This window comes from Phoca vitulina, unplaced genomic scaffold (genome assembly GCF_004348235.1).
Source record: "Phoca vitulina isolate PV1807 unplaced genomic scaffold, GSC_HSeal_1.0 scaffold20, whole genome shotgun sequence".
NCBI classification, from domain to species: Eukaryota; Metazoa; Chordata; class Mammalia; order Carnivora; family Phocidae; genus Phoca; species Phoca vitulina.
The window spans coordinates 22824845-22845978 of NW_022589723.1; the positions used below are offsets into that span (position 1 = coordinate 22824845).

The 21134-nt window shown below is 34.2% G+C and overlaps 1 protein-coding gene across 8 annotated transcripts in view; it reads right to left on the reverse strand.

The window, feature by feature from the left end:
* Positions 1 to 21134, reverse strand: part of RFX7 (regulatory factor X7) — a 151594-nt gene that overhangs the window by 37850 nt on the left and 92610 nt on the right. For all 8 annotated transcript variants that reach the window (XM_032417475.1, XM_032417472.1, XM_032417473.1 and 5 more), the window contains 2 exons: positions 17883 to 17965; positions 16348 to 16470 (listed from right to left, as the gene is read on the reverse strand). In XM_032417475.1, the coding sequence (XP_032273366.1) occupies positions 16348 to 16433 (86 nt within the window). In that variant the 5' untranslated portion in view covers positions 16434 to 16470; positions 17883 to 17965. The remainder of the gene's footprint in view (positions 1 to 16347; positions 16471 to 17882; positions 17966 to 21134) is intronic.

Here is a 21134-nt window from a genome sequence, read left to right on the forward strand (position 1 = left end):
TAAATCCAAGCACACTATCTTGTTAAAAGGCTTTTGAAAAGTTGGAGTACCCTTTACCCTTCAATCTAAACATAATAATATAACCTAAATATAACAGCAAATCTAAAAGAGTAAAATAAAAATGTTGAAACAGTGCCTATGTAATTTCTTAGACTACTTTTATCTTAACTGCAAAAACTTACTAGGCGTATAGAAATAGTGGGGGCAGGGAAGAGAAACTCCAAGTCAGGAATAGCCCAAGTTAGAGCTACCCAGTTAAATGAGTTTGATCTTGTCAGCATCTTTCTTCCTCTTATCCACACGTATCATTACAGAGCTTAATTAGACAGGCAAAAACAATAGAGGGCATTTTTCTTAAGCTGTTAGAATTTAATTTATCATTAGCATTCCTTCTCACCAAATTTTCTTTTCATTTTTATTTTTAAAGATTTATTTATTTTAGAAAGGGGGGGAGAGAGAATACACAAGCAGGGGGAGGGGCAGAGGGAGAGAGAGAATCCTCAAGCAGACTCCCTGCTGAGCACAGGCCTCACATACACCAGGACTCTGAGATTGTGACCTGAGCCGAAATCGAGAGTCAGCAGCTTAACTGAATGAGCCACCCCAAACGCCCCTTCTCACCAAATTTTCTGAAGTTAGGCAGCAATAAATAAAAATTCATAGATAATTTAATACATTAATTAAATTTTGAACAATGATTTTTTCAAAATTTTCATTTCCAACCATCAAAACAGCTATTTGATAAAAAGAGGCCATTTAACATGCAATGAAATAAATATGAAGATTCTTGATTATTACCATTATGTTACAATTACATGGCTAATTTAGTTAACTGGCTTTATAAGAGCATCTAATGTATTAGCACATTAAGTGCTTTTTTAATGCTAGTCTATCAGTCACACAATTAATAAATACCAAGAAAAACTAAGGACATTCAAGGTTTTAAAGAGACTTAAAATATCGATGATACTGCTATTACCAATATGTATATTTATATCTTACACACACCACACACACACACACACACACACACACACACTCCAAGAGGCCAGACTAGAGTCACTAGAGAATACAGAATATCTGGCTTGAACAATCAAATTCATAGATGCAGTAAGAGCTCCAATAAAATGGTAATTAGCTACAGCATTGTACGAAGCAGGTTTCTCAACAGCAACACTACTGACATTTGGGGCTGGATAGTTCTTGGTTGTGGGGAATTGTCCCGTGCTTTGTGGGATGTTAAGCAGCACTTGGTCTCCACCCTGTAATAGACGCATGCAATAAACCCCAATTGTGACAACCAAAAATGTCTCCAGACATTGCTAAATATCCCTTGGGGGGCAAAACCACATTCAGTTGGGAACCATTACTCTGAAGAAACAGGTGTCAACCTTGGTTTCATGGTAAAACACTTGGTGAGCTTTTAAAACTCCTAATGCCCAGCTGCATCCCACAAAAATTAAATCAGAATATCTGGAGTGAGGGGGTGGGAAACAGACTTGTTTTGAAAGCTCCCCAGGTAATTCCAATTTTTAGCTAAGGTTGCGATCAACTACATTAAAGTGACAATTTTATCTACATAATTTCTCTCTCCTTTGCAGGATATCTATGAACTCTGCAGAGTACAGGTGCATTAATAGGTATCCCCTGGCCATCTCCAGTCTGGCTACTAGATGAAGCAGTATACTCAGGGAAGAACTAAGAACTTGTTATAAATTCATTTAGTTTTAGTCAACAAATTTTAAACCAATACACCTAACTCAATTTTTATTTTTATTTATTTATTTTAGAGAGAGAGAGCAGGAGGAGGGGCAAAGGAGGAAGGAGAGGGAGAGAGAATCTTGAGCAGATTCCATGCTGAACGTGGAGCTGATGTGGGACTCAATCTCATGACTCTGAGATCATGACCTGAGCCGAGACCAAGAGTCAGATGCTTAATTGACTGAGCCACCCAGGCACCACATCCTAACTCATTTTTTTTTTTTTTAAGATTATTTATTTATTTATTTATTTGGCAGAGAGAGAGAGAGAGAGAGCGAGAGAGGGAATACAAGCAGGGGGAGTGAGAGAGGGAGAAGCAGGCTTCCTGCGGAGCAGGGAGCCCGATGTGGGGCTCAATCCCAGGACCCTGGGATCATGACCTGAGCCGAAGGCAGATGCTTAACGACTGAGCCACCCAGGCGCCGCCATCCTAACTCATTTTTTAACCAAGTATTTAGAAATTCAATAGTGTTTGAGGGAGGGGTACCGGAGGTAAAGTAAATTAGGAATATGTTTCTAAAGATATGCAGGGATTCTGTTTTCTTCACTCGTTGAAGAAATAATTTCTTTCCGTGAGCTGTGGGAGAAATGCATACAAACATGCAACTAATAAAGTTAACTTAAGATTCTTAAGCATACATTTAAAATGCTTTTACTATATTATCTCATCAAATTCACTGACTTGAATTATTAAAGAACTTAATGATCTCTGCCTATAAAAGTTTCGTGAAGACAGAATACGGTGAGCTACAGAACAAATAAGAGGTGAGGAAGAGAACTTTACTGTAGGGCCCGTGTCTGTTAACAGAACTGCCTCAGAGATCTAAAAGTTACTCTGCCTCAGGCTGTCAGCATATTCATTGAAACTGTTCAAGTTGTCTACTAGGTGCTAGGTTACTATGGGGAGTTAAGATCAGTCTGTACGACAAGTCTGAAAGACAAGAAAACTTGAGATAGTTACATAATCATATGCTGTGTTGCACTGCCAAATGCCAAAATAAATAAAGAAGGATTCTGTCTAAATATGATGGAGAGATCACATGCTTAAAAAAAAAAAGAAAGAAAGAAAAGTTAATATAAGGAGACAAGAGCCCCTCCTCCCTAATTTCTCAAGGCACAGAGAAACTGCAGCCAGAAATCAATTCCTCAGGCAGATAACTTAATACTTCGGAGAAATTTTAAAGGAGTGGGTGGAAGTCAGAGACAGCAAAAGTGAGGTGGAAATCTAAAGCCAGTTGGGGTGGTTGTGGGGAGGGGAAGAGGGAATACATTGAGTGTGCAGATGTGTTAAAAGTCTACCAACAGAAGAGTCCATTTCCCCCTTTCCTATCTAGGGTCCAGGGCCCAGAACTGCTACCAGCAGCCAGTGTGTGCTCCCCAAACAGAAGTTTAGAGGAATCCTTCTGAAGAACTGAATGATCCCTGGAGAACCCAGAGACATCTAGAAATCTCTCAATATAAAGCTTGCTCACCTAAAAGTCAAGCCCAAGAGCAGATAAGCTCTGGCTATACATGGAACTTAACCTGTCATTTAAAAATATGAACAGATAACAAAAAGACCACCAGACACATTGAAGAAATGTGTCCAACATTTCTCCAACATGAAGATTTAAAAAAAAACCCAAACTTACAAAAAAAAAAAAAAAGAAAACAACTCAGAAGAAGCAGAGATAATACAGGATAATAAATATATAAATATAAATATATAAATAAAATAAATAAAATAAATAAAAAATAAATAAAAACAAAAAATTTCACATCTCTATGCATTGGGTAACTTTTATCCAAATTAAAAATGCACAAATCCTTAGTAATTTCACATATTCAAATTTATCTCACTGATATACCATGTTTATTCATAACAGCATTGTTAGTATTACCAAAAGGCTAGAAACAACCTAGATGTTCATCAATTGTGGTCTAAATGCATAATAATTCATAGGACAGAATAAGATGCAGCCATTCATGATTAATAATTATAATTATATAATTATAACTATTTCGTTGTAATTCTATGTTAACATAATAATTCATGCTCTGTTATGGAAAGGCCTCAGGATATGTTGCTGGGTAAGCAAATGCAAAGCACAAAACCAGGTAGATAGTATGCCATCATTTTTGTAAAAAAATGGGAAACAAAATATCTAATAGTGCTTACTTGTATACTATTACAAAATATTGCTGGGAATGATACAAAAGAAACTAATTGGAATTGTTGCCTATGGGGACAGAAAATGGGTGGCTGAAAGGCAAAGGTGAAATGCAATTTCTTCCCTATACATCTTTTATACCTTTTGACTTACAATCACATGAATATAGTAATTATTCAAAAATTAAATTAAAATTGATAAAACTACAGGGGCACATGGGTGGCTCAGTCAGTTGAGCATCTGACTCTTGATTTCAGCTCAGGTCATGATCTCAGGGTCATCATACTGAGCATGGAGATGGGCTCCATGCTGGGCGTGGAGCCTGCTTAAGATTCTCTTTCTCCCTCTGCACCCTTCCCCCAAGCAGTGTGTGCACATGCATCCTCTCTCTCTCTCAAAAAAAAAAAAAAAATTGATAAAACTATAGCTTTTTATTCAACAATTTCACTTCTAAGTAGTCCGTACTTCAGTGTTACTTTTATACAAGTACAAAGATACAGAATTCAAGGTTGTTGAGTACAGTATTATTTTAATCGTAGAAAAATGTTTGTAAATAAAGAACTTGAAAAACACACATCACAGAACATTTGTATTATGAAATACATATGTGAAAGTGAAATAGCTCTCTATATATGGACAAGAAAAGCTACCTGGGACATATTGCTTAGTGATAAAAGTCAGACCAATATGTATGGTATGGTTTAATTTGAATTTAAAAAAAATAAAATTTAGGAATAATTGACATAACCTCTATACATAGAAATATAGATAGACGGGACACCTGGATGGCTCCATCGCATCAGACTCTTGGTTTCAGCTCAGGTCATGTTGTGGGATCAAGCCCCACAGGGGGCTCTGTGCTTGGCGGGAGTTTGCCTGAGGATTTTCTCCCTCTGCTCCTCCCCTCACTCACAAGCACAAGCACGCATGCTCTCTAAGTAAATAAATAAATCTTAAAAAAAAAAAAAAAAAAGAGGGGCGCCTGGGTGGCTCAGTTGGTTAAGCGACTGCCTTCGGCTCAGGTCATGATCCTGGAGTCCCGGGATCGAGTTCCGCATCGGGCTCCCTGCTTGGCAGGGAGTCTGCTTCTCCCTCTGACCCTCCCCCCTCTCATGCTCTCTGTCTCTCATTCTCTCTCTCAAATAAATAAATAAAATCTTAAAAAAAAAAAAGAAAAGAAACATGGAAAAATAAAGCTGTTGGGAATATTATAATCTCAGGACGGTAGCGGGATGAAGGAGAGAGTAAAGAATGATTTTTATTTGATGCTATTTGGACTGTTTCAGTTTGTTATACTGAGCATAAATTTGTATATTATTATAGAATTAATAACAAATCAATTAATTTGAGTATCTTATAAGGTGTTAATATCCAGGACATAAAAAGAACTCCTACAACTCAATGACATTGAAAACAAACAACATAATTAAAAAATGGGCAGCAAGCTTGAATACATTTCTCCAAATATGTACAAATGGCCAATAAGCACAAAACATACTCAATACCACTAACCAATCAGGAAATACAAATCAAACCAGAATGAGATACTACCTCACACCCATCAAAATGGTCATTATCAAAAACCTACAAAATAACAAGTGCTGATGAGGACGTGAAGAATCTCGTGCGCTGCTGGTGAGGATATAAAATGGTGTAGCCATTATGAAAAACAGTATGGTGATTCTTCAAAAAATTAAAAACAGAATTACCATATGATCCATCGATTTAATTTTTGGGCATATACCCCAAATAACTGAAAGCATATCATGAAAATATATTTGCACACCCATGTGCATAGCAGCATTGTTCACAATAGCCAAAAGGAAGCAACTTAAGTATCCATGAATGGAAGAATGGATAAACAAAATGTGGCATATACATACAATGGAATATTCTGACACATGCTATAATGAATGAACCTTGAGAATATTGATAAGCTAGTCACAGAAGGGCAAATACTGCATGGTTCCACTTATATGAGGTTGCTAAAGTAGTCAAATTCATGAGACAGAGATGGATAGCATGGTGGTTTCCTAGGGCAGAGGGAAATGAGAATGGGTACAGAGTTTCAGTTTTGCACAAAGAAAAGAGTTCTGTGGATGAGTGGTGGTGTGGTAACACAACAATGTGAATGTACCTAACACTACTGAACTACACACTTAAAAATGGTTAAGATGGCAAATTTTATGTATTTTACCACAAATTTAAAAAAATAAAATACTGTGGTTTTATTATAAGCAAGGCTTAATGTAAGGTTTTTAAAAAGGACCTTGTCTATTTGGAAAGAGGAAACAAACATTATTATTTAAATGGCAATTTAAATTGAAAAATAGCAGAATATGACAGGATGATTAACTTTAAATAAGTATCCTAAATCAATGATTTTCAACCTTTTTCTCCCTTCCTTCCTTAATGCACCTGAATTGTAAGTCACTTACTTTTCCTATCAGCCACAGTAGCTCATTTTATTTTATTTTATTTTTTAGATTAGTACCTCCACAGTAGCTCATTTTAGATGGCAACAAGTAAAACCAGGCTAAGGCTTCTAGGTGGTAGTGTGGGGATTTAGAAGGAGCCTGGGTTTCCTGCTAATATCACAGAGCTGCTGAAAGGAAAACTGAATTCTTTCTTCTCGTTGAAACTACTGTTCATTGGATGTTCTGTTATATACAAATGAATTTAATCCTTATTGGATAAGGCTAAAAAAAAAAAAAAAATCTGTTCTTACTCCCTCCCCCTCAACTTCTACTTTTTCATTCTCCATCCCTTAATACACCTGTCTGCACTCACACCTATTTACCTTTCAGAGCACTGCAATCAGGCTTCATTCCTCAATACAATATGCAGACTGCTCTGACAATAGATCCCAGTGGCCTATTAACTGACATATAACATGGATCTTTCTCTTGTCTTCCTTTTACTTGAGCTGTCTGAGGCACTGAAGACTGGAGTGAACTCCTCAAAATAATCTCTTTTCTCAGATTATAACATGCTTTCTTATTTCTGTTTTAAATTCTTTCCCGTATTTGGAGGGCTCATGTTCTTCTGCCTAACCCCTAAATACCAGTTTTCTCCCTATCCTTATCACTTTCTGAGATATTGTTACTTTCTGAGATACTGTTCTATTGTTTAAATTTTCAATAACTCTCCAAGACCTACACATGGAAATAAGTCTAATTTTCTTGGCCTGGTCTCTGATATCTTCTCTTGAACTCTGACTATAAGCCACCATGCATTTAGTATTACACCTTCCACTTAGAATGCCCTTCTGAATCCCTAGTCTGCTTGGTAAACTTAATTTTTACGATTTTACACATGCCACCTCTTGTGTGATGCTGGCCCTCACTCCATCAGATTGATCTGGAAACTTTCTGTCCAGTTTATTTAGTGATCTGTTTCTCCTATTTGAAAGTAGGGACTATGTATCATGATGCTTGGTAAATTAATGCACTCAAATAAATTTACTTTAAAATAATTTATTTTAATTTGTTGATTGCAATAAAGCACTACTAATTTCTTCCATGATCTCTTTGTCCTTGCGAGTGGTAATGCTGAAGTCTTAATTGCCTTAGTTAAAAGAAAAGTACTAAATACCTACCAATTGCCACAAATCATGCTAGGGACAGATAAAAAAGTTAAGGTAATAAGAGTAGTGACAAACTGATAACTAAAGATTCAAAATATATAATGACTGGGCTCACAGGCATACAGTTTTTATGGGCGGGGGTAGTGGAAAAGACTCTGATTTTCAATTAGGAGACTTGGTTAGATTTGGTTTGTACTTCCAGTTATAATTACAATGTATTTAGTACAGTGAGTGCGATTTGGAAAAGTCAGTCAACCTTTCTACAACTGTGTCATAAAAGAGAACCAGTTCCTTCCGATATAATATCACCATTGTAGCTCTATTCTGCCACTCTTCTATTATTTAATCTATGCTTTTTCTACTACTAAAGAGTTGAGAAGTTAAAACAGTAAATGAGGAATCTGTGAAAGTACAACTGGCCAGAAACATAGAGAATGTGAGGAAAAAGAGATGATTTAATTATTCCCTTGAGAGTCAAGTCACAGAAACAGAGAAAAAAGAAACTGGGATAAAAACTTCTATGAAATAGACCACACCAAGCAAGTGTGAAAAAAAGAATCTTATCTGAAAAGCAGTAATTTAAACACTAGACAAAGTACTTAGGGTAACAATTCAGACACTGTTAGAATAAATTTCAATGGCAGAAATCTTAAACCAATTTATATCTTAAGAAATATTTAATATCCACATTTAACTGTCAAATACAAACAAAAAGTAATGTTGAAATTGATCACTTTTATGCTTTAGTTTATTTCTAATCAGTTAAAAATATCTAAAATATAATTAAGGCATGGCAAATACTACTCCCAAAATTTTAATTTTAAAAAGAATAGCATCTGAGGAATTCTTAATCTCAGGAAACAAACTGAGGGTTGCTGGAGTGGTGGGGGGTGGGAGGCATGGGGTGGCTGGGTGATAGACATTGGGGAGGGTATGCGCTATGGTGAGCGCTGTGAATTGTGTAAGACTGTTGAATCACTGACCTGTACCTCTGAAACAAATAATACATTATATGTTAAAAAAAAAAAAAGAAGAAGATAGTAGGAAGGGAAAAATGAAGGGGGGAAATCGGAGGGGGAGATGAACCATGAGAGACTATGGACTCTGAGAAACAAACTGGGTTTCTAGAGGGGAGGGGGGTGGGGGGGATGGGTTAGCCTGGTGATGGATATTAAAGAGGGCACGTACTGAACAGAGCACTGGGTGTTATATGCAAACAATGAATCATGGAATGCAATGATGTAATGTATGGTGATTAACATAATAAAATTTAAAAAAAGATAATTTAAAGGATATCATATGAGACCTTCCAATTGAATAAAAAAAAAAAAGAATAGCATCTGGATAAGTTTCTAGAGGTAATACGGATTAGTGCAAAAAGAGCCCAGCCTTGAAGTAACAAAACCTGGGTTCAGATTTGCCTAGTTATTTCATTTCTTTGAGTCACCCTTAAAGGGAGGGATGGATAATATTTGCTTCCACTTATTTTATACAGATGCTATAACATTAATATATACTTAATAAATTTATAAATCATGCATATATGCTTAGGTTTAACCTAGATTTTAGACAGGTGTAAAACATTCATATATCATTTAACTTATGAAGTATTCACTATCTTAACACTTTTTTTTTTAAAAGATTTTATTTATTTATTTGTCAGAGAGAGAGAGAGGGAGAGAGCACAAGCAGGGGGAGACACAGGCAGAAGGAGAAGCAGGCTTCCCGCTGAGCAAGGAGCCCGATGCGGGGCTCGATCCCAGGACTCTGGGATCATGACCTGAGCTGAAGGCAGATACTTGACCTTGACTGAGCCACCCAGGTACCCCTATCTTAACACTCTTAAAACAAGTGTTCCTAGAATCTATTTCTGCCTTCAAGGTTGTCCTAAAATTTCATTTACTTTAGTTAATAGAACAGGAATCACAAACTTAGCTGGTAAGCACCAAAGTATCATACATATAAAATTCATGTCTATACACAGAATGGCTATATAAAAAAATTAATGCAATCATATTCCTTAAAATATTAAAGAGAGTTTCTTAGAGGGATTTGGAGAGAACATGTGTGTACCAGAAAATACTGCAGCCAAAGTTGTGAAGTTTACAAATCCGAAAGTTTGTGATTCTACCCAGAATGAAAGCAAACAGATTTTGAGGACTGCTAAAACAGGCCATATATTATTTAATAAGAATTCCATTTAAGATTAATGCCTATGTTTCTTTCCCAGGCAACAGGAAAGAACAGCAGTAGCTGCAGCTGCTACTATCCCTGCTGCTAAGTGTTCCTAGCAACACCAGACTTTCTAGATTGGTTCATTCCACCAGCTTCTTCTTTGGTCAGATTTCAAGACCAGGCACAACTTTAGATTTACAACTTTAGAAACATAATGTAAAACAGCCTACACAAAATGACACAAATGGTTTAAAAAAAAAAAAAAGGGCAAGTATATGTATTAGACAGATATCCAGAATGGGTCAAAAATATTCATACCAAAGGAGAATTTAACACAAGATACACTCAATACGACACAGGATCGTTTTTTTTTGTTGACAACAGGCAAAAACTATCACAAAGATAAAAATCATGAACCTTTTATCTTGTGTCAAACAGCCCAGAGATCTATAAAACAAAACACATTAAAAATACTAAGAGGAACTGTGAGAAATGTCACTTTTGTAAGAGATTAACATACTACTCATCTTCAACTGATTAAACAGAAAAAAAAGGATTTCGCAGAATTTGAAGGATTTGAAAAATACAGAAAAGTGGATTTAGCACATATCAATATACAGTGAATACACAGTGTGATATAAAGAGAATGTCCAGAAGTATTTCTAAAAACTGATAATTTGTTAGACTGAAAATAGACCTCAACAAGTATAAAAATTCAGAAATTGAGCTTCATTCTCTGATCACAATATAATGAAATTACAAATTAATCAAGTGCAAAACAAAAGAAAATGAAAGAACTCTCTCAAGCACATGAAAAGTTAAAAAAAACACCAAACTTCTATTTTGGGTCAAAGAAGAAATTAGAGCTATAATATCACACTACTAGAACATAAGGATAATTTTAACAAATCATATCCATACCTAAGGGATACAGCCAAAACCATAATCAGAGGCAAACTCATAGCTATAAATGTTCATATCTTAAATAGGAAAAGAATGAAAACAAAGAATTCCATTTACAGAGTAAGAAAAAAATCCCAAGAAAATCAGGAGAAGGAAAAGAAAGGCACCTAATAAGTAAGAAAACAGGAAAAAAAAACAAACAAACCACCCATCAAAAACCAAAAACCAAACACCCTGATATATCAATCTTTGCTTCATTTTTTTTCTAAAAGAAAACCAACAGAAATAAACTACAGCTAAGTATAATTTGAAAAAAAAGAGGAAAATACAAATGTATAAAACCAGAAATAAGAAAATAGATATAAGAGATATAGAAGATAACTCAATTTAGGAGAGAATAATATATGTAATGCTATGCTGATACATTTGAAAATCTGAATGAATTCAAGGAAAAACAAATTACTAAATTTGACGAAGTAAAAACCTAACCAGAAAAAAACCACAAAAAAATTGTCAAAGAATTACCTCCAACAAAGGCTCCAGGCCTAGATGGTTTTATGGTTGAGTTCTTTAAAACTTTCAAGAACAAATAAGTCCCATGCTATATAAACTGTTCCAGAGCACAGAAATTTAGGGAAAGAGTTCCAATTCATTTACGAAGCTGGCCTAACCCTGATATCAAAACCTGACAAAGATAGCACAAAAAAAGAAAATTACAGACCAAAATATTCACTCACAAATATAGATGCAAAGATCCTAAATAATATACTTTTCTTGAAAACAGAGATCAACTGTACACTAAAAGATTACACATCTTGATATGAAGAGAACATTCATTCTAGAACTAAAAGAAGGGTTTATATGTTAGGTAATATCTTTATATATCACATCAATAGGTGAAAGAAAAAAGCACTTCATAATAATCTCAATAAATGCCCAAAAGCGTTTGATAAATTTCAATATCCATTTCTCATAAAATAGCAAATAAAGAATTGATCAACTATAAATGATACATCCTTAACATCAAAAAACTATAAGAGGAAATGATGCCTATCATTGTTATTATTTAAAATCAGAAGGAAAATCTATTAAATGTAATAAAATAGAGTGAGGAAGATATACAGAATAAATTTTACTCGAGTCAAAAGTAACTGAAAAATTCAGTAAATATAAAATGTACAACATAAATAGAACAGAAGTCTATAGATATCCTATAAACCTAAACAAATCAATAGTAAAGCAATAGAAAAAATATTTTTAATATAAATAACAAAAAAAAATTACCAAGGAAAAAAACTTAATAAGAAAAACAATTGGACTTAATTGAAGGGAAAAAACTGAAACTTCACTGAAGGGCATGAGAAAGACGTAAATTAAGACACATACTTCTAGCTCTGAAATTAATTTTTCTAATAGAAGATTTCACATTTAATGCATTTTGAATCAAAATTCCTTTGAGGTTTCCTTTTTTAAAATTAGAAAAGTGATCCCAAACTTCATATGAGAAACATTAACTGGTCTGAAAATAAAACCAAGGAAATTTTTTAAAAAGAGGGACAGCATAGTAAAGGGAGTCTGGTCCTACCAGTTTTTTAAATAGTTAACAGTTAAAATATTAAAAATGGTATGGTACTGGAATAAGGACAGAAAATATCAAGGAAAAAAACTGAGTCTAAAAGGGCTTTAGTAAAGTTAAAAGTTATATTTCAGATTAGTGTGTTAAGAGAAAAAAAATTATTCAAAAAATGAGGCTGGGATAATTAGTAATATTCAGAAAAAAACTGAAATTAGTGCCTTATCTAATGGCATTCACCAAGACTAAAGGATTATATATGAAGAGTGAAATAAGAAATATCTTTAAAAAAATCTAGGAAAAATACACGGGTATTCAGCTGCTAGCGGCATGGCGAAGTTATTTCTAAGCATAATAGCAGTGCTGCAAGCTGTAAAGAAAGTGGCTAAATCAGACTACTTATAAAGAGATTAAAACAATACACAGTAATCTTAAAAAAAATTTACATTTTAATAGTTAATATCCTTAATATATAAAGGTCCATAAACCAGCAATCTCAATTTTGATAATATACACTAAATTATATCATCAAGAATGTTCGCTGCAATGTTATTTGTCACTGTTCCCCCTTCAAGAATTGTGTAAACAGTGGGGCCAAATTTGGTTAAACAATAACAAGAACATATACAAAAAAAAGAAGGCATTAGAAAAAAATAAAAAGAAATAAACCAAAGTGGTTCTTTTTAGGTAGTAAGATTTACTGGTACTAGTTTTTTTTTTTTTTTAATACATTAATAACTCTTTCCCAAAACTGTAATGATGAATACATATTACTTTTGTAATTCAAAAATAATATAAACACATTATTGATCATTTTCATAAACACGAGATTATCAGAATTCAAAAGTTTCAACAAATACAAAAGTTCAGGATCATTTGTAAATTAAACTTTTTGCATGCTGAAAGCCCCTTAAAGCTTTCTGTTCCTATTAGTATCTTAATTTAGTATGAAAATAGTTAAGCCAGTCAATGCTGTCTTAGATTATATCTTCATTTTTTCTCTCAAAGGGATTTTGACTTTAATGACTGTGAAAGGGATTAATTTCACAAAAAGTACATCTGAACATCATCGCAATAAATTATACAAGGGTCTAAATGCAATAGAATAGCTTAAAATAAAGGTATATTTCATATTAATAACATTTTTTCAGTGAGTATTTAAAATAGAATCAATTTAAGACTCGTCATTCTATGTTAAGTTTTTATGCAGGAAACCTCATTAAGGTACTCCAAATAGGAAGATGACTAGTCTAAAAGGCCATTAGGAAAGAACAAAATTTCTCTAAAAATCTTTATGGAGAAGAATGTTATTTTGTGTCTAACTGAAGTCTTTTCTGTGATTTAAAACTCTTGTACTTATACTTCATTTTGCTTTCTTTAGATAACACAAAATAATTAGAAAACTTTTAACTAGCTATTTCCTGATACTTTGATCTACTTCTTGCCTGTCTATAGTCCTCCTACATTTTTCACCTCTCAAGTTATTTGAACCCACATGGCAAATTATGGTTTTAGGCAATGCATAATCAAATGAAAGAAAAATTTGAATTTGGAGCTCCCACATGCAATGATGATGTGGACACACAAATATACTTTCTTCTTAGCCCATGTCATGCTAATACATGTTACTGTGGGTCTCTTATCCCAGTTGTATTATTTATACGCATGTATACTAATTGTATGTATACTAAGTCGTATTTTGAGCAGCTTATTTATTCAGCCTAAGTGGAAGCCATAGCTAACTTTATTTCTAACTACTTGACCAACCTTTTCTACCCACGCAGTATGCTATCACTCAAATTTAACAAATTTGCCTTCTCACCCATTATGAAACACTCATGGAATCTGAGTTCTAGCCCTATATTGGCCCCTAACTAGTTTTGTGACACGGGGAGAGTCACCTAACTTCCCTGTGTTTCACTGTTTTCATCTATACAATGGGGACAGGAGTGCACTAAAAGACTTAAGTCTTAAAAAACACTGAAATTTTATTATCAATGTCAGGGATCAGAGACCCTTCTAATCACTCTTAATAATAAATTAGTGTCTACTATGCGGAAACCCTGTAGGGAATGTAACAGAAAATCAAGTATATTCTTAGTGAAACGGTTTTTGAACTAAGATACCCAGACTGAGGTATAGTACTATACTGACTATAAAGAGAGGCATAATCATTAGCACAATTCTTTCACATTCCATGAACAGAACGGATATTTCTTTCTTAGTCACGTTATTATAAAAAATTTCCCTTACCTACTACTTCCCCTTTCAACTCTAGTCAAAGTCCCTTCCTTTTATCTGTGCTGCTCCCCACTACAACTCCAAATTAATTACTCAAAATTGAAGCTCCCACTGCTTCCACAAAATGATGGAGTGCTTTATTTCTCTTTTGTTTAGGAAAAACCTGTAACTTTTCATAATGAAAAGAATGATGAGGGCTTATGGGAATCTCAGAAAATGACTTAATAGAAAAATATAACAATTCTTTGTCAAAGGCAGGAAACCTTTCGGAACATAAGGAGTACTTTCCTGGGTCAGAATCACACTTCCACAAAGTTAGGGTGCTGTCCCCAATGACAACACAGGAAAGGGTTCTACAGTGGAAAGAGGTCTTTTCAAAAAATATATATCTTGACTCTTCTTATTAATTCATTATGAAAATGTCATATATTATTTTGTCCAATTTGCCTTCTGGGAAACTAGCAAGGCATCTCTGTATAACTGGTTCCTCAACATTTCCTACTTGAGACAACTTTTAGAATTTTAAAGCTGTAAGAAACCTCATTCTTCTTCAACTGCCTCACTTATAGATAATGCGTCTGACAAAAAGAATGGTTAAAACACCTGTCTAGGTCACAAATTTAATGACAGAATCTATTCTGTTGATACTCAGTCCAGAGTTTCTTCAACATATCACATGTTTACTGATATTAACACCCTTTTAATTAATGAATATTTGCTTCTTTGTAGTTTTACAGGGTTATCTGTTTTAATTAGTTAAGTTTAGTGAAAAATTAATACATACATATTTTTCATGAATGGGAGGGGCTGTGTCTTATTCATTATATCCTCAGAACCTAAGACAGGGTCTGGCACATAGCAGGTATTCAACAGATGGTTATAAATTAAGAGAATGAACTTTATAGACTTGGGTCACACACACGCTTAGCTTTAATTTTCTTAAAGAGAAAAAAATCTAAAGCTCTTCAGTTTAACTTTGTTCCCTTGATCATTTCAGACATTTTTCTCTAGACTTTCTCCAGCTCCATTATGTTCCTTAAGGTGAGGGAATCACAATTTTGAATGAAGGAAGAAATTTTCTTTCTAGATAACCAAAATCTCATAAGTGTAGTGTGCCTTTGCATCATTTTACACTGGTTAACAAAGCATTTATTTGACACTCTTCTTTCAAATTGTTTAAGTACAACACACAAATGCTTGTTGGTTTGACATTTAAATACTCTGAAAATTTTGGTTTTATTTACTCTGTCAGAATAAATTCCGTCTTCCACATCAATTATAAAAATGTTAAATATAAAACTAGACTTAGCAACTATTAAATTTTCTTTATCCAGAAAGGCCCATTAGTCTCTATATTTATGTTTCCTGTATTTAAATAAATTATCTGTACAAATGACATTATTTGAATGTCTAATATGTATAAGCCACTGAACTCCCGCATTCATGAATAAGTAATTCACAATACTCTAGAAACTTAGCTTTTTTTTTTTTTTTTTTTTGGTTTGGTTGGTATAGAGAAGCATTAGAAAAGTTTTGGACATGTGAAAAAGGCCTTTAAGAAGTCTAAATAAAAAACATGTTTTAGTTTTCCCTTACACACTGACTTATTTATTGCCTTCCACTGTTCTTCTAACCCCAGACACACCCTTCCTTTCATCCTTAAGAACTCTACAGGAACCCTTTCATTCAGCAATCCTATACCATTATCATTCTACCCTCAAACATCCCTCCTATCATCCAGAAGAACTCTAGAGAAATCCTTTTACTCAATAATCCTGTCCTTTACGATACATGCTAACAGAGAAGCTTAGAGATGGAAAGAACCTTAGAAATCTCTAAGTCAAAATCCCATATACCAGCGTGATATTCACCAATGATAAAACAAATCACTACAGCCAAGTATAGTACTTAAGCTCTTTAACACATCAGCATGCCTAATATATGCACGTGATACTTACTTGTACTCATCATAGACTTCCTGTTTGGGCAATGAAGTCTCAGGATGTTCTTCTAGGGTATTTCGAATCCAGGAAAAGGCATGCATTTGCTGTGCCCGACTAGATGACACGGCATTCTGATCACTGATTGTAAAACAAAAACATGTTTTAGCTGAACCAGACAGCAATTAATTGATAATTTTTGAGCCAGGCCTATAAGTTCCATTAAAAAATTGTGTGTAAACACACTATAAATGACCAGATCAAACTCAAGCCATATAGTAGATGCCCAGTTATCTATATGCAAATAGTCCACCTGTGGTTGTGAGCCATTTTCCATAGCTAGTGACTGACTGAAGTTATTGCCCTGTTCCATCCCTCCCGATGGGCTCTACACCGACAACATAAGGTATCTGTTTTGGTGAAAATGACCTCGAAGTGGGTATTTGTTCACTTACTTGCCTGTTCATTTGCCTAAACTTACCAAATCATCAAACTTTTAAGTTGTGGAAAAAATATTTTCTATTTGCTTAGCATGTTTTCAAGTAACTACCCTGAAATCTTATTAAGCACTCCATGCTCCAGAATGCAATTCACACCAGAGAGATTATGAGAGGACAAATTTCCTCCTACAGTCCTTCCTGTAACTGGCTCCCCTCCCCATGCCAATACTTCTACTAAACATCCTAAGTTTTTACTATATGGCAGCATCATTTAAATATAAACTAAACCCATAAAATGGACACCCAAGATAACATGAGAGAAGATCCTCTACTGATTCTGACATTCATCTCAGCTAACTATAACAATAATTTATTTAATTCCAAGGAAGATAGTGAGTGAGTTTCTAGGACAAAAAAATGATTAAAATGGTTCTAAAATTTGGTTTGAGGGAGAAGAGGTAAAAGCAACAGAATTTTCATGCCATTTCTTTTCATACACAATTTTAAAGTAACAGAATTTTAAGTATAACTTACATGAATGAAATGAACTTTGAGAAATACTAAGAAGGATAATGAAACTTCTAATAGAATACATGAGCTAACAACTTCTCTATTTTCTACATGACACTATTAAATACTTTTAGTAATGAAAATACAGCAATATTCCCAAACACACTTAAAGTATCTTACATTTATAATAAATTCATGTTCCATATATGCAATTTAACTTTTTCTTTTTTATATTGTCATCTATTCACCTAGCAGTAACTAAAAAAACTCCTTTAACTTCATTGCTTACAATACATATCTATTTTTTGCTTTTCTAATTTTCACAATCCCTCACACTGCATAAATATATTGATCTGTTTAAAAAACATAACCCAAATTGCATTTCATAGCATTTACCCAGAAGCATAAATGAATCAGCAAAAACTATAAGTAAACACTTAATCAAAGATGATCAAAGATTAAAAGATCTATTGTTTTGCCATTCTGTTTTCTGATGATTTTAGGAATAGCACACAACAATAACAACCATGACACACACCCCACACACACCTTAGGGATGTCCTATTAACACTGTAATTAAGGCAAAAGCAAGAAGAGATATACCTTTTCTCTCCACTGCTGAGACCAGAAGGCAGCTGAAGGTAGAGGTAGAGTTTCTCTAGGTCTGTAAAATTCTCAACTTCTTTCTGGTTACAAAAGATGAAAAGGAAAACACCATTTTTAAAACACTTGTTTATCCCTCAAAAAAATTTACTAACACCTGTGTACTGTTGGTAGGAATGTAAATTGGTGCAGCCATTGTGGAATACAGTATGGCGGTTTCTCAAAAAATTAAAAACAGAAATACCATATGATCTAGTAATTCCACTACTGGGGATTTACCCAAAGAAAATGAAACCATAAATTCAAAAAGATATATGCATCCCTATGGTTATTGCAGCATTATTTATAAGAGCCAAGATATGGAAGCAACCTAAGTGTCCAGTGACAGATGAATGGATAAAAAAGATGTGGTATAGATATACAATGGAATATTACTCAGCTATAAAAAAGAATGAGATCTTGCCATTTGCAAGGACATCGATGGACCTAGAGGGTATTAAGCTAAGTGAAATAAGTCAGAGAAAGACAAAACCATGTGATCTCACTCATATGTGGAATCTAAAAAATAAAACAAACAAAAAGAGCAGAAACAGACCCATAAATACAGAGAACAAACTGGTGGCTGCTAGAAGGGAGGAGATGGGGGATGGGCAAAATGGGTGGGGGAGCGGAAGATACAGGCTTCCAGTTATGGAATGAATAAGTCATAGGGATGAAACATACAGCAATAGAGAATATAGTCAATGACATTTTAATAGCATTGTATGGTGACAAATGGTAGCTACACTTGTGAGCACAGCATAATGTATAGAAACTTGTTGAATCACTGTCATACACCTGAAACTAATGCAACATTGTGTGTCAACTATGTTTCAATAAAAAATAATAGTTAAAAATACTGACTGTCTAAATTTAAACCAGATGGAATGAATCACCTGCCAAAGAAAAAATTGAGGCTTTTTTCCTCATCAGTAAAATAATAGTTAAGTTGTTTGATAAATATACTTCACATAAAAAGTTACTAAGAGAAAAAAAATGGTACTTTCCTTTTAATTCTTATATTCTAGATATAAATAAAATCAATGCTTAGACAAAAATTTCTCAGTTTTAATCACATTTAAAGAAGGAAGACTGCACAGGATTATAGGAAAAGTACAGACTAGAAGTCAAAAGAATATTCATTAGTTAGACTTAGCCTAACCATTTAACTGGCTATGAAGCTTTGGTTCTCTGGCAAATTTTCCTTACAACTGTAAAATGGATACGATGACTTCTATGATCCTTTTCTAATTCTCAAAAACCTAGAACACATGACTGATGATGCTATTGTCACATGGGGATAGAACTGAAGTTTAAAAATATTGAAGTACTACCAACAACCCTTTCTACACAATGCAAATGTAATTATTTGTAGAGGTGCAGCAGTGGCTGCTATTTGGAGGACCTACTCGTAAGATTCTCTATAGCTATTCCGCAACTACAGCCTTTTGTCTCTAAACCCATCCTTTAAAATAATTTCTGCTACACAGAGGACTGTATATAGCTTTCTTTCCCAGCTCTGTTTGCCACAAAGTAGCTTTAAATGTGCCACAAACCCTGTTACAGTAAAAATATCATAGTGAAATTCTGGCAGCCTAATTCAAGCAAAACTCCATTGCAATTGAAAATGTGGACAAATTATTGGCATTCCTGGTAGCAGAATTTATTCTTACATAATAAAACACAGCTTAAACACAGATCCAATTTTAAAAAAAGTTTAAAACAATATAACTTAGCCTATTCTTACTCTCACCAAAATTCATCTATAAAACAATTTAATCCTAGAATTCATCCACAAAGTGATTTAATCTATCAATTACATGTAAATAACTCCCAAATCTACTTTCTTTTTTTCATTTCACTGTCTATGCGGTCTTTTTCCAATTAGTTTTCACTCTAATACCTAATAGATTTATCAGCAATATCTTGTATAACTCTCCTAAGAAAAACAAAACACACATAGACATTTTTTTCCCCAACTGTTACTTAACACCTTTTCTCCAGTTCCCCAGTATTCAGTTTTAGAATATGCTTAATTTTGTTCCTCATCATACATTCCACTTTATTTAGCCCTCTTAACTCTTTCCCCCGTATTCCTCCAGGCTCTTTGTTTTCCTTGTCACTGTATAAGTCTAGGTGTTTAGCTGTCTTTCTTTTAACAGTAAAGGATAATTCATTTACTCACTTATTTATTCATTAATTTTATTTCCTGCCACAAATGATTTGCAATAATTACGAACTCACAATGAACCTACAAAGACTGGAAATACACAAACGAACAACACAATAGTCCTTGCCCTTAAGGAACTTAGAAAGATTCGTAATCACTAAAAAGTACAACACTAGTCGGTTTCCCTACCTCCAACCTTTCCCCACTTGAATGTATCTTAAATATAGTTCCTAAAATACTTTCTATTGAATATTATTAACATCACCTACCTAATCTCAACAATGCCTAACGATATTAAATCCAAAGTAGGTTATGTTACAAAAAAACCCACATAAGAAGTTAAGTTCTCAAAGCAAAGTTATCGAAACCGATTTCAAGTTGAGGGGAAACCTCAAATATTACCTAGTTAGTTGAATGAACTAAGGTGATAATTTCCTACTATTATGGTTGAGATATCTCTCTCTCTTTTTTTTTTTAGAGAGGGAGAGAGAAGGGGCAGGAGGGAGAGGGAGAGAATCTCAAGCAGGTTCCACACCCAGCGCAGAGCCCAACATGGGGCTTGATCCCACAAACCTGAGATCATGACCTGAGCAGAAATCAAGAGTCAGATGTTTAACTGACTGAGCCACCGAGGTGCCCCAAAGATCTCTTCTGAAAACTTATGAGGACTTTTCTCTCATACATTTAACTCTTTGTAAGAAGATACACAAAAGGAAATCTTTAAACTAAAGTTTGATTTAGATGTCAAAAAACTTTCCAAGAAACCACTTTAAACTTAATTTTGCACGTGACCTAGTTAGTGCTTTGATCTTTCACATCCTGAACAGAAAAGCCTGTAGCAAACAATCAGATTCAGCATTCAGTTTGATATCATGTGATCCAGAGGGGGAAAAAAGGTGTAATGTAAGATAAGCAAAATCAAGTTACTTTTGGAGGCTCAAGGTAGAGTTTGGTATTACCACTGAAAATCCCCTTCCCTTCTGAAGTTTTGGCTGATAAAGAATATTCATTCACACCACAAACTAGTAGCATGGAGCTATCTA